Source organism: Phalacrocorax aristotelis, chromosome 9 (genome assembly GCF_949628215.1).
Source record: "Phalacrocorax aristotelis chromosome 9, bGulAri2.1, whole genome shotgun sequence".
NCBI lineage: Eukaryota > Metazoa > Chordata > Aves > Suliformes > Phalacrocoracidae > Phalacrocorax > Phalacrocorax aristotelis.
The window spans coordinates 34,359,394-34,377,261 of NC_134284.1; the positions used below are offsets into that span (position 1 = coordinate 34,359,394).

The window sequence follows — 17,868 nt, forward strand, 5'->3', positions numbered from 1 at the left end:
AGGAGAAACTCAGACCCTGATTCCTTTTACCAGTTTTAAGTTAGGAAGTAAATGCATCGTTTTAATCAGATTCACACAGAGGCTTGTCTTAAGCTGAACAAAACATGTACATGGGTTCTCATCCAATCAGACCCACCAAAACATGAGATGCTGAACTCCTGCCTCCTGTATTCCCTGATGGGGAACAGCATCACGCTGGGTTGGCAGCGTTGGCTACTAGTAGCTCAGCAGACAGTCTTGCCACTCTGATGGGCAACGGTCATCCTCAGCGGTGGTGGTGAGGCTTCATAGGGTCTGTAGTGGAATGCAGCACCAGTGTAGCCCACAAGGAGTGGGCGTCAGGGCATTAGCCAGTTTTCAAAGCACCTTATGGGAATTCTGAATTCCTCATGGAATGGGAAGACCTTTTTAAGATTAATTGACCTGAAATGTCTCCCTCCTACCATTTTCTGCTACTTGGAGGAGGCAGGTAGAATCATAGAATCACAGAATCATAAAGGTTGGAAAAGACCTCTAGGATCATCAAGTCCAACCCCCAGCCCAACACCCCCAGGCCTCCTAAACCATGGCCCCAAGTGCCACGTCTGCATGGTTTTAGAACACCCCCAGGGATGGTGACTCCCCCACCTCTCTGGGCAGCCTGTGCCAGTGCCTGACCGCTCCCTCAGGAAAGACATTTTTCCTAATATCCATCCAAACCTCTCTGACACAGCTTGAGGCCGTTTCCTCTCATCCTGTCACTGGTGACTTGGGAGCAGAGACCAACCCCCCCCTCACTCCAGCCCCTCTCAGGCAGCTGCAGAGAGCGAGAAGGGCTCCCCTCAGCCTCCCCTCTCCAGGCTAAACCCCCCCAGCCCCCCCAGCCGCCCCCCAGCACACTTGTGCTCCAGACCCTGCCCCAGCCCCGCTGCCCTTCTCTGGACACGCTCCAGCCCCTCAAGGCCCTTCTTGTCCCGAGGGGCCCAAACCTGAGCCCAGCATTCGAGGTGGGGCCTCCCCAGGGCCGAGCACAGGGGCCCCATCCCTGCCCGGCTCCTGCTGGCCACACCAGTGCTGACACAAGCCCGGGGGCTGGTGGCCTTCACAACTCCCTAGGCAGGGAGAAAGGAAGATCCTAACAGAGCAACTTTCTCTACAGAAGGAAGACGTCCACACCACAGGCATTTGGAAAGGCACCTTGGGACATCCCTAAGCAACACCACTTATTTTGATCACCTCATTTCCAAGCCTGAGCTCTGATTACAGCTGATGAACCAAACCAAGCGGTGAGGTACCTCCCACCTCCCTCCTTCAGCAAAAATCATTACAAATTTGTAATACCCCGACACTGATGAAAAGAAGCAAGTCTTATTGCCAGAAGTCTGCGATTGTTCCTTGATGTCACCAAATCCATAAACGTCATCCATAATGAGCGGAAGAGGAATGTTATATTACCTCTATTAGAACAGGGCGACAGAGCAGAACAGCCTCTGTCAATATACTGGGGTTTTGTGGGTCACGGAAATGTTTTATTTCTCTCTTAGAGCCTTGAATCCCTGCTTTAAGACAACCAAGGGACACACAAGGCAGCTTTAGAGCTGCTCCTTTTACTTCTGACCCGATCTATATTTTAAGATGGCTTCTTAGGAGAAGGGCAAACGTAATAAGCCAGCTACTGTACTTTTTATAACTCTCAGTCAGGTCTTTGATTTGGGCCAGCAAGGAAGCTTGTTAGATCTGATAAAGCAACTGGGCATCTCTGGAAAATGCTATTAAAAGAACATGAAACAAATGAAAAGCTGGGACAGACTCAACGGTAAATACATGGCCTGGCAGTTCAGCACGGCTACATCCTGTTTGCCATTATTATTTAATACTGGCATCGATTGCTTGAAGGATGAGACAGACCAGGCAATTCTCTGTGGGGTTTACTTGAATACCATTTCACTTTGAGATTAAACAAGCCCACAGGCTTGGATCACACCGCCTTGTTGGGAAATTTTAATTAATTGATTTAATGTCGGGGACTACTGTGGTCAAGCATTAAACAACACCTCTTTGATCATCTACGTGGACAAACCAAGTCCCTGCTAACTATCAAGCAGTGCCCAACTCCAGGTTTGAACCAGCGCAGCATTAACCCGCTCCTCTGGAATAACAACCTGCACAGCCACTCTCCCACATGCTGGTAGAATAAGCTGTTCGTACGAAAACAGCTATTGTCACGGCTCAGGCTCTTTGGTCTTTATATGATATTTTTTCTGAGAGCCCCCACAGGCTTAGAACAATTTACACCAGCTCTCCGTTTCACAACAGCCACACATGGGTACGAAGGGAAGTCTGAAGAGTAATTATTTCCACCACCAACGCGTTAGCTGCTCCCCTTTAATGGCAGAAAAAGGCTAGTGGCACAGATAAGGGAGGCTCAACCCAGCAACTACCTCCACCAGGAATGCTGCAACCCAGCCAGCGGAACTCAGTGCGAGACCACAAAGAAAGGGAAGGTGATTTTTACTTTGAAGACTGATTTCACCCAGTCATTCCTTCATGCGTGTTCTTGCATGTTCACATCTTCACTAGCACCAAGACACGGGTGTCTAAGTGGCCCAGAGAGGACCGCCTACAGTGAGACAGAAGACAAGTCCTCAGCGTGCCCCTGTGATTCATCCTCAGTGGTGAAGACACTGGACGATGTTTACTGTCTTTATATGCTCTCTTAATACAGGCAGCTCCGCATCTGCTTGAGTTGCATCACACTGGTTTTGCTCTACATCTGTGTTGCGTCATCTAAGGCATGGCCTTGCTGCCGCCAGCACTCGTTCCTTCTGCTACGACCTTCCTCTCCGCTCTCCTCTCGCTGTTCCCACCCTCCCGAATTGCAGCATACGCACACGCACCATTCTTCGCCACGATGATTTCTACACAGAACCATCTGTCTTCCAAAGTCCTCTGCAAGCACCGACCAGTCCCTAGAGACACCTAGGTATTTAATTCCCATTTGATACACAGGGCAAACAAAAGGCTGATTTGGCCAGCAGTTTATTTCCAAGTTGTCCCTGGCAAGGAAGGTCACTTTACGTAGAGCAGATAAATTGTCTTACAAACACCCTGCTGGTCCCTGGCTGGAAATCTGTGGCTACATGCATCAGTTCCCAACCTCTATCTGTCTTTACAACTAAGAACTCTTTCCACCACCACCACCTAAATCTTTTCCTCAGAGGCAACAGTGAGGAGTTTGGAAGGAGGGTCATTGCAAAATAAAAAAAAAAAAGATGGAAGGATGAAGATGGAATACCTTTGAGCAGGGGAAGCTTCCTCCCCTGGTTTGGAGGTGTGCAGCACCTTGTGTGTACCTTGTACTGACAGCACCATTAAAGATGCTCAGGAGAGGTCAGCCGAACAGCTCAGAGCACAGCTTTCTCTCCCTGAGACTGAGCAGCTCTCCTGGAACTGGATGTGGGGCAAAGCTGCAAGGGAACGAGAGGGAGGACAGAGAGCAGCTACTGCCCGTTTTCTACAGGTTCTAACGAACATTTATATTTTTGTCTTACATGAGCAGGTGTGAAACCTGGCCTGTCTGTCTTTAGAATTCAGCTCTCTCTCAAGAAGCCAACCAACAATTTCTCTTTTCAACAACCATTTTTATTGCTTTAGACAATACACCACTGGAGGGGAAAAAAGAATGATTTTTTTGCTATTCTTTACCTTCTTTTCTTTATTAGAGTAAGTAAATTCCCTGGGACCATTGATAAAAGGTAAACGGTTAACTTTGCATCCAAGCTGACAACGCAAGTAAAAAGAATTGGAAATTCCCCAAAGCAGGCTACTCGTATAAGAATAGCGCCACAAAACTGCCCAAGTAACCGCTCTATGGAGTAATTAACTAACATTTGCATGGAGAGCAAGTCCTTAGAGCTGTCCCTAACAAGACTGAAAGTCTGTGTCTCAAGATGACATAGCAGAGACTCAGGCTTGAAAGTGTCAGCAATGTTTAGTTCAAGCCAACAGTAATCAACAAAAAAATCTTTCCACTGATTCCAACGGGCTTCGGCTAAGGTCCCTCACACACACACACACACGCACGCACACAGATCTTTGAAAACAGCCAGAAACAGTATTCCGAATGCCTTCAACTCCCAGCTCCTGCCGCAGTCCAGCCTTCATCTCGAAAATAAATACACACGTGTTTAACAATGAAGAATATTTACTTTCCTTCAGCTGATGCATTCCATAAAGTGCTATGTTTCTAAATTATACTGAGTTAAAATGATATATTGCCCTAGTACTTTAAATACAATAAATATAGAATGAGCTGTGTGCAACTTCACTTGCAAATTTTATTCTTTTTTTAGTAGGCATACTAAACTTAGTAATGAAAATAGCCTCCCATAGTACCCCATGAAAAACTACTAAGAAGTTATAAATAACATCACATCCTTCGAAGATATCCTACGCACTTCTGTCCACGTTGCATGGCTAAGCGTAGCATTCCTGCGAGCATATGGAGCGAAGAAAAACAAGGAAGCTGAAAATTACCTAACAATAAAAAGCAAAACCATAGAAGTTAATGCTACATCTCCTCCCATAAACAGTCTGTTTTCTACATTTAATCTCGATGCATACAACCCAGTTCTTCTCTTTTCTTCCTCCCCATTAAAAAACTCCTCCAGGAAGAACATCTTGCAAGATACGGGTTGATTCATCTTCATCTTGCTCCTTTTTACTGCAAAGTGGAAAAGATTCTTGAACAAATTGCCTACACATTGGACACTGCTGAAAATACTTAACGCAGCCATCGCACAAGCAGGCGTGCCTGCAGGGCAGGAGTACCCAGTTCACCGGGCCATTCTGGCAAACAACACAGTCTTTACTGTTTTCTTCATGCAATTCTGGCTCATCTTCAGCCAGTCCGGCCTTTTCTAGCAAGCTTCTGTCAGTGCTTCTCTCACCAGGGGACATATCGCTTGAAGATGGTGCAGTACTATTCGCAGACATGAAGAGTTGCTAAAATACACATAAACACAAACATTTAGAAGTCAACAAACTCTACCCCGATGCCTGAACACACACAGGAAATGCAAATTCCACTGGCTTAGGTTCACTGGTTTCCACTGGCTCCTATAGTGCCAGCCTCACTCTTTGTGTGAGTCCTGACAGTTGCCTGCCCTTCAGTTGAACGTATTTCAGACGGATAAAATTACATAGAACGCTGGGAAAATATTATGGGTAAGTCATCAAATCTTAGCTGAATCAAATCAACATATGTGCATGAGCTTTAATGGAACTGCCCAGGTTTTGAAAAGCTCAGGTTTCTGTTTCTGGTCTATCATTTCTATGCCTAGAGGGATGCTTCTATCCATTCCTATCAAAAATACATCCACCAAGCTGTCAGATCAACTTCACTCAGGTCGCTCCTATATTACAATCCTCTTTTGTCTTATTTTACATGAAGCGCAAATCCTTCTGGGCATGATCTCTTAATAAAGCCAGTAAACTACCACGCAGCCAAAGATGCCCACAGAGAGCACACCACACAAAACGCAGCTGCAGAGTTATTTCTGTTCAGTTTAAGCAGTGTTTTTACAATGGTAACCATACATGAAAAGAAAGGGTTAAGGGGAAGGGGGAAGTTGACCTGGATGAACTATGTCAGCAAAAAAAGGCCAGAACAAAACATTTCTTTGGACAAATCTATTTCTGAATGACTGCTAATCGAGTCAATGGAATTAATTTGGCCCAATTTCTAGCTTATCAATGTCATATGTTATTTTTATTATCACAGTAATAGAAAACAGAATCACATCATGAACCACCTGACAGACACAGGACAAAGATGGTCCCACAACATGCACAGATAAGAGAAACCGGAATGGAATAATGAGAATATTGATTGAACTTATAATGGTATGTGCTGGGCAGATTTCTAACCTTTGTGCATGTTTTAGGGTAAAAAGAGATTTAAAAAAGACAAGTTTCTTCTGCGGCTTTCCCAGTTGAAGGGCAGCCTAGGAGAAAGTGTGGGTTTGAGAGACTAGCAAGGACGTAACAAATGTTCTGTAGAGACGAAGCATTCGATGGCTAGTTAATGTCTTATTACCGCTTTAATAAGTGGAGAGGACCTAGGCGTCTAGGCTAGAATCAAGTAATTTCTCCAGGAAATCTTGAGTATTTTCATATAAAATATTTCTGTGCAGTAACTTTGGCTGGAACTACTTAACTGATAAAATAATTTTAACTACTATCCAGTTCTTTGCGTGACAATAAAAGCCTTATACTAATTTAAAGCCTACACAAACTAAACTTAATGCTGTCACCCAAATGAAATAAGACACAGCATGTGGCTTACCTTCAGATCATGGTATTGACCTTGAGCTAGAAGTAGATACTGATACAGTATTCTGCAGGAAAGTCTGTAGCTCTCGTCAGGAACGTGGATTACAGCCACCATTGAAATCTACCAAAAAAAACCCCTATGTTTAATAACTTCCCTTTTCGTTATATGACACATATAGAACAGTTTGCCTGAAAGGCTGTATACTTTGTTACAACCTCTGCCCCGCTTATTTCCTTAGACAATCAGGACTTCAACAACATTGACTTTGAGCACAGATCAAAAAAAGAGGCTGGACAAGGTAAAAACAGGACGTTGCACCAGATCGCACTTTGTGGCGCTTCAGCTGCCTGCCCTGGTTCTCCATGGAGCCCTTCTACGGCCAGTTGACAGCGGGGACCTGCTCTGACTGCTTTCACCTGATGGACTCAGGCCCCAACCTGAAAAGGCACCTAAGCACGTGCAGTCCTCCTGAAGGTAAGTGCTGGTGCAGCTGAGGTAGGGCTTGCTTACACAGTCACAGATGTGCCTTGGAGAGGCTACCTGTGGAATGATTTCAAACCGAAGTAGCAGTTCCCACGCTCCTCTTTCCACTCTGCTAACTCATGACGAGCTCCTCCTAGATGGGAGAGAAGCTGACAAACTGCAAGGAGTTTCCCACAGCACCCAAGCCCCAAGCAAGTGCGTGCACTTAAGTCCCGTACAACACCTGCAGCCGCGCCCTGGGCTGTCTTTGACACAAGAAACGACCCTGCCAGCTGAAGTCTGAGTGCAGAATTACAGAGGAACACATAAAAGGCAAAGTCTTCTCTACTTTTCCCCACTTCCCTCACAAACACACAGACCACAGTTTTTAGACTCTGAAAAGCATTTAGAAGTGTCCCTGATTGGCTTGTAAACCCAGTAGGCAAAGGACAAATTTCACTGGAAAGGATTATGAAAAGACCCATGGGCTGACCTTAAGGGTCACTTTTCTGAAAATAAAAGCCCTCTAAGCTTGCATGCTGTGCCTAATACCCCTCACCCTGCCCAAATTATGTAATAGCCTCTAAAAGGCAGGAAAAAAAGAAAGTGAAATTCAATACTACTGTAGTTCCCAGAAGCTGTCAAAAGAGAAACAAAATACAGAAGAAAGACATTTTGTTTAAAAAAAAAAATTTAAAAGGCAAATCTGACTTGCTCTTCAAAATCCACTACACGGCTAATTACCTGGAGAGTTTAAATATACATGTATCTATACATATGTATTTGTACTAACTGAATTTCCTACTCTTTGGCAAAAAGGTCTTTTTTTCTAAATCACAATGCCTCAAAAAAAAACAAAAACAGCCCCCAAACCCCACACACCACTATTAGCTATGTTTTGGAGCCTGAAAGCCATTAAATCTCCATTAAAATGACAGATTTTGTGTTTTGATAACAAGAGTTTAAACATTAACAGTTCTCTGTGTATTTGTATTATGTCATCCCACCGTAACAGAAGTGCTTGCTCAATGATGACACGTGTCACTAATTCATAGTTTGTTCAGACAGCTAGGCAACTTTTTAACTGTGAGCGGGACCAGTTCCTAACGCAAGCATCTCGATCTTCAAACTACTGTCTCCTCTGTTACGCTGTCCTGTAGTATAGGGATATATACAGAAATACACTCTGTTGTGATCTAGCAGAAAAGCTACACTGTTTGGTTATAGAACCCCTTCCACTTGAGCTCCAGGTATTTTCTCTTTGTAAATACTTGTACACCATAATCAAATTACTTCTCAATCTTCTGTTTTATATGCAGGCCTGAGATCTAAGCCTTCTTCCACCTTAGCCCTGCCAGTCTTCAAATAATTTCTGTAACTCTTATATATGGTCATGCTAATTTTCTGGAGCTAGAGGAAAATTCCCACAATATATTTACATTTTACAAATTTGTTTCAACAACAACAGATGCAATTCTGACATTTGTCTGGCAAGGAGTTCAGGTGGAACTACTCCATATTAACCATATTAACAGATTCTAGTTGTGTTCCTTTTCTCCAAAACCAGAGGTAAAATACCTCCCCCGCTCTCCTTCCATCCCCTTCTTCTACATTAAGGAATAAGAGAGAGGTGTTACAAATTCCTGTCTACACTAATGTCAAACACATTCAAACATGACATTTACAGTCTATTTATATTATGCTAACTTGAACTCTAAACATATATAATGAACTGTAAAACATATATAATGTAATGTAAAATACTATCTAAACCTACATAGATGTACTAATCTAGGAAATACTGGGGCGGGAAATCTGGAGTGGGGACAGGAGGGACGAAGGCACTCCTGAGGTCAAGTGACAAAAAGCCAAGGGCAGGCATCACTGGGAAAGGGAACAGATTTCTTAGGCACTGGTGTGATCGCAAACACTCGCCAAACGAACGTATGGAAAAGCGTTCAGTGGGTTTAGGCAATTAGCTTCCGAGTTCCTTTGTATTATTGTTCAAGCAGTTAGCGCTATCAGATTACCAACCAAATGAAAAGATGGGAGATAAAAGTGTGTCCCAAATCATTCCAAAAAGAATCAGTCAGTTTAGAGCTTGGAAGGGATATCGAACTGTATGTGACAAGGCTGAAGCTGCTTTAACTGTAAGAGATTAGGAAGAGACCTTTTTGGGGAGGTGAGTCTCTCATATCAGCCTACTGTAAGACCTTCACACCCTTCTGTAAATGACCTGGAGCTGGCTACTCTGAGACACAACGTACTGCATTACATAGACTCGGGCCTGCTGCAGAAAGGTAATTTCTATGCTCCTTCCAGTCAAGTCAGCGATCAGCTCAAATATCTGTGCCAGACTAAAAAAAAAAAAACCCACCTACCTTGCCAACAGCAATCCAAAAGACCGTACCGGCGCAAGAGCTCCACCACAGGTTTATGCGATCAGAAAAACCAGAGTAACAGTGTACTAACCTACCACAGCCCGAGGTCATCTGACCCCAGGGCTTACCACAGAGACCTTTGCAGATATGAGCTTTGTGAAAATCCTGAACATCTTTTGAATGGTATATGTAATTTTTAAGTAACAACTATCCTTGATCTCCTGCCATGCTCCCCTGGAGTCATCAGTGATAAGGTTAGGGACCAAATTCTAGGGGACAGAGAAAGGAAGCTGTTTTATTCAACCCTGTCTCCTGAAGCGTTCAGACCTTAAACACAGTGACCCTAAAATATATTCTTATGTTACTTACAATATCATATATTTCTCTGTCTTCTTCATCAGCTAACGTCAACAATGCTACCAGCGGATAGCGAGATCTAGGCACCGGGCCAAAATCGACAACTTGAGCATCTTCTGGTAACTGACAGTATTTTTCTTCCTTGTCATTTTTTTTAATGCTTTATATGTGTAAAGGAAAACAATCAGTGTGGCTGCAATTGTAGACAAATGTGACGTTTGCATAAAGAATATTTTTCATCGTATTTGTTCATAAATATATTGTGCCAAGAACTGCCGAGCATTCACAAGTCTCAACACTCCCTGTGCCAACAAATTAGCATTTTTTGTCAAAACAATTTTAAAAAAGGATACAAGTACTGTTGCTGATAGAGGTATTCGCTGTACAGAGCATCCTCCAACGCCTGAGGAGTCTTTATTCTGAAGCAGTAGACATGTTTCTGTAACGCTTCGTGGAGTTTTTGAACGCTGCAGCCCCAGTAGCACGTAAGAATACAGTCTTCCAGACAATCAGGTGTCAGTGTTATACCCTCTTGTAAAAAGAAGATAAGGATTTCATTGACTCACCCATGTACAGGAATTCTGGAACTCCAAAGTGTAGCTTCTTAAACGGCAACAGGCAGAAAACAACTTCAGTGTCCAGGTTTTATCATTATAATCTAATCTTCTAAGAATTTAGACTAGGTTTAGTGCTTATGAAAGTCCATGGAGATGAGGAAGTGGGTGCGAGGAGATAAAATGGCTGACTAAGCTAACAAAAGTCCCATGTGCATTTTATGAAGGGTAAATTTTAACTTCTGGTAACATTTTACACACTCACTGGCAGACCCAGGAGCACACCCCCCTGCCCAAAGTCTATTCCCTCTTTAGATAATAGTATTAACTGAATTGCTGGCCTGCAACACCCTCTCTGGTCTCAAATAATAAGGCCCTCTTCATCATGCAGAGGGAGGATGAAAAGAGGATCTATGCGTTCTGTTTCTTTTCTAAAAATCAAGTACCCAACCCATGAACTTCTAAACACTTTCTGCATGAACAGGAACAGAACTCTTGAAAAGTCCCACTAAGTCCATGTACTCAAACCTCCTGAAAAATCCAAGTTACCTGAAGACTAAGGTGTTGGGTTTGCTTTCTTTTTTTTTTATGTTGGGGGAGGGCTAAAACTGCTGCAGCCCTCTTCTTATTCCTAGGAAGGCTCCACATCTGTGTTAGTGGAAGATGCTCAGCCTTGCTTACTACTCCCCAGTGATGCCAAAGGGCACGAATTTCACTTGCTATGTGGGTGATTTCAAGGAGGTTAGGAACTACTTCAACTCTGACCCAAAAAGATATTTAAATTCAGTTTCCACTGAAGCACAGATAGAAAGGGAGGTTGGTTGGTTTTTTGTAGTGCATCGAAACACCTCTAGAGATCTAGACTTACATTTAAGTGGGTGGCATTTACTCTATAATGAATTCTATAGAATTCTACATTTCTGTAAAGTTTACAAAAACGCCCACAGTAGCTGGTAATCTGCAATGTTTTTGTTACTTAAAAATATGTTATAGCAGGAAGTGTTTCATTAATAAGAATTAAACCGTACTTAAATATCCAAACATTTCACTTCTAAAAACACCACATTTATAAGCTGTGTAAAAATGATTTCTGTTGTAATGATGGGAGGAAGCATGTTTCTGAGGAATCTTGATAAAGAAAAAGGGTGAGAGCAAGAAAACATAGTACTAAGTTCAGGAACCCAACCTGACAAAAATCAAGCACATCAGAAATCCACTGACTTGTTACTGAAGCTGTAGCAGGATGAGGGATTTCTAACCCAAAAGGATTCTTCACTTGTCTCATCCGCTTTTTCAAAACTTTTGTGCTGGATTCAGTTTCTTCTGAGTTTCTCAGAATAACAGGAACACCCAACCCAAACCTATGAGACACGACACAAGAAGAACAAGTGGGTTAAGTGTTAGCATTGACACATTTGAATTTTTCGTCAGCTCTAAATAGCAAGCAGCACAACATTCTGCTTTGCAGGATATCTGCTAGGCATGCACAATATAGCCCGGCAATCTGACTCCAGCTTTTTCTGGTAGAAGGCAGGACTCCTTGCAGCACTACAGAAAATCCATAAAGGAGGAATACTTTACTCCTGCAACATATCCAGAAAGAGAATAAAATTAACGAGAATGGTCAACGCCCTCTAGTGGTAAAGGGTTAGCCAGAGCTTCCTCCCAATTGACATTCCACACATCCCCTCAAAGGGCCAAAAAAAATCGCCACTTGCAAAGATGGAACAGCCTTAATGGACTGGGTGCTCAAAAAGAGGACCTTAGAATAAATCATTCAATCCTGAGGTATTTCTAGCTGTAACCTCAGCCAGCAAGATATTTTTATGGGAGAATAAGATCCAGATTTCCCGTGTAAACCTCAATTAAAATAATACGCTGATATTAAATCATGGGCTGTAAAGCCTCTGCTTTGAGCCAGAAACCAAGTACAAAATAGTCAAGACTCTGAATCAAAGCCAAGACTCTAAGACCCCTTCAAAGCCAAAACTAGCATGCTAGCCTAAATGATATTCTGACCTTAAAAGGATAACAAAGCAAAGGTTTCAAAGTTTAAACACTCTGTGAATCAAAATATAATCAAAGAAAGCGAGAAAGAATATTTTGGGATGATTCCTGACATCAGTTAAAACGCCCAAGATTTTCATATTGCCTGGGGCTCTTAAAAGAACCTCTATAGAAGATGAGGATCTACAAAACAATCTCTGCAACGGACTTCCTTTTACACTTGGCTAAAAATAATTCACTTTTTAAGGTGATAGCAATAACTTTCAATAACCAAAGGCAGATTAGAGAAACTGTCCCAGATACGCAATCAGAAAACCACTTCAGAGACTGAAGAGATTTTCTTAACTGCATTAATCCAGTCCTGTCTCATTAGCAAGGCAACAGGGAGAGGCTGCGGGAGTCTTTTGTTAATGCATTTTAGAAAACAGTTATTAATTAGCTCAGGCTGTACTTTCCTGAATCTGTGCTTCTGTCGCTGCCCCCTATCCTGTCGAGGTGATGGCATGTTTAATGGCTTTGAATTTCGGTTCATGCAGTCATCAGCATATTGGGTGCTGAAAAACTCTGAATGGCACGAAGCACTGGCTCTTCCCTGCATCAACTGTTTCCATTTAGTATTCTGAAATAGCAGCTCTTACAGTAAGGTGGGTCTCATATCAATAACTCAAGCTGAAAAGGGCACTACCAACTTCAGCATAATCAGTTTGAAAATTGCTGAAGTAATTTCGTGTACAATACAGCTCTGAGCCAAACAGACAATTTGGTGGCTTAACTGCTACTTTTTCCTGGGTTTAAAATCTTTTCCAACTCCGGTGTGTCAAACGAAGAAGAAAAGCAGAGCTTTTACTGACATTGGGCTCCTTTCTATTGATTTGTGTTGGAGGGGCGCCCTTTGTAAGACTAATGGGGAAAAGCATCAGTCAAAAGTGATTTTCAAGTTGAGGAAACTAGTTCAGAAAAAATTCTCAAAGCCATTCTCAATAGCAACAACCTGTTCCTGGCAGCCTAACAAATATTTGCCTTTACCATTTAACGTCTTGCGTGCCTGAGTGTCACAGATACACCAGAGAGGAAAGAGATTGAGCTGACGGAAAATACTCTATCCTCATTACTCCATCTTTGATCAATGCTTCTGGTTTGCTAGGTTTTGATGGAAATATTCACATTTCTTTGATGATATAATATAGGGTGCTCAGCTATACTGGGTTTCTGCGCATGGAAGGTCAAATCTCTGCCCGATGCAAGTAAGCGCAGCCACACGGACTTCACTGGGGCTGTAATGAAGTACACCAGTTAAACATCTTGCTCACAAAGAAACCAGGTGCAGCAGCTGTTCCCCTTATTCAATATCCAAAACTCAATGGAGCTAATCTCTCCAGGCGCACATAAAGATGCCTCCTGTTTTATACCATCTGGCCGATTCCAAAGTAAAAACCCTGTTCTTTGGAAACTTTCTTCGCTGGTCGAAAGCAACAGGATAATCACCATGGAAAGCAGCCACGGAAAAAAGCCTCTAGTCCAGTTTCGGTAGCAGCTGAAGGCCTTTCTGTTCAACAATAAGGTACAGTGCTTCTGTAAATTTTAAGGTAGGATTCAGTGTATGAAGGATGAATAGAGATACAGTTTTTATTTTATGGTCTAGCATTCTATCAGCCTACATCATTAGCTGGTACAGGGGAAAATTAATTTCTTCAGAACAATGCTAGTTTAGAGAAGGCAGGAGTTTCCAACAGTTTTGTTCATGAGTTAATTTCTCCAAAGAGCAGTCCAGACCTCAAAGAGGTGATAAGCCTACAGCTCCTCCTAATACGAGCATCCATTTCCAGCTCAAAAGGCAACACACAGGACCATATTCAGCTAATCTAAATTCCACCTCATTCCTATGCCCAGAGCATCTAATGGGATGGCTCCAGAAAGCTACCTGTGCAGTAACCTACTTAGACTCTCTGAGCTGAGCCACAGGTATCCAGGGCTGGCCTTAAAAACAGACGCTCATCAAATCAGTGCATGATTTTGCAAACGAAAACATTAACATTCCTAAGCAGTTGGTGTTTTTCAGGCTGGCTGACACCATCATGAACACATCCATAAAACAAGCTAAGAATTGATGCTGAAATGATGGGGGAAACAAAACGTCATTACAGCAATATATCAAGTATTATGTACTCATATGACACCATATGCATTTAAAGTACTCCATGTAGCAAATAAAGGATCAAGTTGTTTTCATGAGTAAGTTCAAGAGCAGCTGCAGACACACTGACGTTGCTTGGAGGCTCCCGGTCATATGGCCATGGTACGGCAGAGTTCAAAGGTGGCAGCAAATACCTCTGAGCAGCTGGGGGCATACTTGCAGACTTGTACGTGTGAGCTCCCGACTACTGCTTCTGCTTGGCTAACAGCTCCTTACCAAACTAGTGTGAAGACAGTTTGTATATATTTACATAAACTGCAATAATATCTAATGCAGGAACACCTAGAATCTCTGATCCTGAAATAAACCCAAAAAGCACCAGTGGACACGTGTGCAAACATAAGGATCTTCTGGCACACCTATTTCAGACACTTTACAGCAGGGGATTGCAAATAATTTATTATAAGCAGATAAATAATGATTAAATTGATAAAGGATCACTGTTTTGGGATATACATGCAGAAGATTCATTTGAATCACAATTCAACGTAATTTTTTTGCAAAGATAATATTTTTTAAGAACTGATGAAGTGAAAAAGGAAAAGTGGAGAGAAGCAGATGGCAATATAAAACCGTCAGCATGCAGTGGGGCAGAGAACTATGAAAAGGATTTCTAACACCTCTCTCTCCAAGTAAATAATGAGGTGGAGCTTCACCCAGCAGAAATATAACAATAAGACCAGTCTTGCCTTCACTACTACCTACCCAGCATTAGGGGAGGCAATGCAAAACAAGAACAAAACCAAAAACTTTCCACAAAGCATATCTAAAAGATCAAAAGATAGCTTCATTCACACCAAAAGCAATGGATGGCATACATTTGAGCCAGTGGCGGCTAACAAAATGATGCAAACAAGGGGAAGACTTTGCACTAAAGGAAAGACAGGCAGAGTATTTATAAGCTGCCAAGAGAACAAACAGCTACAGCTAAAACGTCTGTAACTCAAAGAGAGACAAAGGAAGGAAAACACTGAAGCACAGCACTATAGATATTAATGTTAAGCCAATGGGAGGAAATGCAATAACTGTATTTTATTCCCTCCAGAACTGCAGTGTATCCCCAGTTCCTACACAAAGTATTTTGTTTGCTAATCAATGCTCTCCACTTGGCAAGCATCAGTATTTACATTTTTGGGACATGGTTTAGGAGGCATGGTGATGTTGGGTTGACAGTTGGACTTGATGATCTTTTCCAACCTAAATGATTCTATGACTCTACATTTAGGGACACTGCTGAGCTGGCAGGAAAACAAACAGAACAGTGCTATTACAGACACTGACATCTTTGCTGAACCCTCTCAAACACGAATAGGAGAGGGTCTTCCACTCCTCACCCCTCTAGACACTTTAACAGGTCAGCTTTACTTTAAGGCTTCTCTCCAGTGCAGTCCCAGCACCCTGTTCTTTGGTTCACTTGAAACACCCCCTTCTCCTCTGAGTTTCAGCAGTGGAACAGACTGGTGCCCCATCAGCAGTCCTGAGTAGTCTCACACCTCTGTAACAGCTCCACCTTAAAGCCTGGCAGATTTAGCTGCTACCCGGCCTAATGCCAGGCACTTTATACGCTGTCTGCTCATTTAATCTGCAACCAAGATTTGAGATGTCCTTCTCCAACACTGCCAACCTTTTCCCTTGGAGCAGCCCTCCCTGACCCCCGCTCCCTCACTCAGGGCCAGGTCCTCTCCTGGCCACTCTGTTTTCTCCACAGCTTCCATCCTCCCCTTCTGCTGGAGCAGCCCCTCTTCCCCTATGGTCAGTGCCAGCCCTCCTCACCCTCGTTTCTTCAACACAGCCTCACTGCTGCGACCACTGCCAGGCCTCACACACCTATCCCCACTGCCAGCCCCGGCGCTGTCACACCCCAGGGCCACCCCACACACCCGGAGCCCATTCCCAAAGGGGTGCCAGCTCCCATTAACCTCTTCCTAAGCCGTGCCACCTCACTACATGGCCAGACCTCCGCTGCCAAGGCCCATCGCCCCAGACCGGCCTCCAGGGCAGGACCGGCCCCACAGAGCCGGTGTCAGCCCCACACGCTGCCCCCACAGCCGGCGCCGGCCTCCCCCGCACGCACTCACCAACCCAGCACCAGGCCGCTGGTGACGAGAAAGCAGACGAACACCACGGTGATGTAGAAGAGCGGCGAGTACTCGTAGAGCGTGACGAGGAACACGGCGGCCATGGGGCCGAGCCAGGCCGCCCCACGGCGGGGGACATCCAGGCCGCACCGCCCACCGCACACGGACCCCCACCGGCTCCCGGGGCCGCGCGCATGCGCGGCAGCCGTGTGAAGCCATTGCCCTCAGCTTGCCCGGGGGTGGGCGGGGCAGAGAGGCGGGGCCTCGTTGCCTAGCGACGGCGTAAGGGTTTCCCGGCCGCCTGGATTTGCACAAAGCTTTTAAGTAATAAAATCCACTAAAGGCACAACCCGCCTTCAAACACCTCCATCCCTTAGCTGTGGCAACCCTGGCGCTTGGCACACTGACCTCCAGTAAAGGCGGGATGCTGCCAAAGTCCTCTGGCGACCTCAGCTAGTAAAGGGAGCACTATTTGCAAAACAAGTACATTTTGCATCCCAAAATGAATAAACAACCTACCTACAAAATACTGCACGAGGAAACAGCTGTATTTAAGAGCCTACGGAGATTAAGTGACACTTCAACAGCTGCTGGGCAATCCTGCGCTTCCATGGCGTTTACTTAAGCCCTCGTTGAAAATCTGCAATTTTATCTTATCGATCTGGTGTTTAAATCATTAATTTAATTCACAAAAGGTCACATCGGATATGTCTTTGTTTGCACTTTCATTCTCTTTGTGTGAGCAAAGCAATGATATTCCTAATCCTGTTTCAGGATCGCCCAGAAGGCATTTTCTTTTCGTTACGGCAGCTTAAATTCCCAGCAGCACGAAAAAGGCCAGATAGTTCCTTCAGCACCAGGGCAGACCTCCACCGACAGCCTATTATGGAAGGGAAGTGCCTGACTCGCATTTGCTGCTTGCATTTGTGATTTGTGAGCTCCGAATCCTGGTTTACTTCCAGAATTGTGCTCAACTCATATAAACAAGAAGTACCACGAGCAGCAGAATTTACAAAGTCTCATTTCTGTCTTGTGCTTGAATCTTCTCATGTTTAATGAGACGGATGTCCCAGCTGAGGCTTTTTTAACTGTCATTTTCCTGTGTCTATTCTCTGGTGTTTTAGTAAAGGATGTGAAGTTACCCATAGGCCTAATGGCCCCATCTATCCGTGGTCGCCCTCCCCGGTCCTGCTCTGGACCCTGCCCATGGGCTGATATCCTGCCTGGACTCAGCCGGAGGAGGATCCTCCGCAGATTAGGGTTTCTATAGTCAGCCCCTGTCACCCTACAGGCCCGTTAGCCGCTACGAGGCCGAAGGCCGCAACCGCAACCGCAGCCCCGGCCCCGCGCCCCCGGTACCCCCCGGGAAGCTGACAGAGCCGGCCTGAAGGAACGCCTTCCCGCCCTTTGCACACGGCCCCGCCCCGTTGCCATGGCTCCGCTGGAGGGGCGGGGCCCCAGCGCCATGGCAACGAGGGCGGGGCCTCACATGGCGCCGCGGCACGCGCCCGCCGACCTTACC

The 17,868-nt window shown here is 44.4% G+C and overlaps 1 protein-coding gene and 1 long non-coding RNA gene across 3 annotated transcripts; one reads left to right on the forward strand and one right to left on the reverse strand.

The window, feature by feature from the left end:
• Positions 1 to 4,296: 4,296 nt before the first annotated feature.
• Positions 4,297 to 16,566, reverse strand: CGRRF1 (cell growth regulator with ring finger domain 1). Of its 2 annotated transcripts, XM_075104308.1 has the most exons (6): positions 16,347 to 16,566; positions 11,289 to 11,428; positions 9,867 to 10,044; positions 9,526 to 9,673; positions 6,326 to 6,433; positions 4,297 to 4,983 (listed from the first exon to the last, which is right to left on the reverse strand). In XM_075104308.1, the coding sequence occupies exons 1-6, from the start codon at positions 16,448 to 16,450 to the stop codon at positions 4,633 to 4,635; spliced, it is 1,029 nt and encodes a 342-aa protein (XP_074960409.1). In that variant the 5' UTR covers positions 16,451 to 16,566; the 3' UTR covers positions 4,297 to 4,632. The 2 variants fall into 2 exon arrangements, with proteins under 2 accessions (XP_074960409.1, XP_074960410.1); XM_075104309.1 differs by lacking the exon at positions 6,326 to 6,433 and having other exon boundaries at positions 16,347 to 16,546.
• On the forward strand, positions 4,982 to 9,643 carry LOC142062186 (uncharacterized). The gene is made up of 4 exons (XR_012662393.1): positions 4,982 to 5,205; positions 5,762 to 5,883; positions 6,552 to 6,787; positions 9,558 to 9,643. It is a non-coding gene; the product is annotated as an uncharacterized LOC142062186 (long non-coding RNA).
• Positions 16,567 to 17,868: the final 1,302 nt, after the last annotated feature.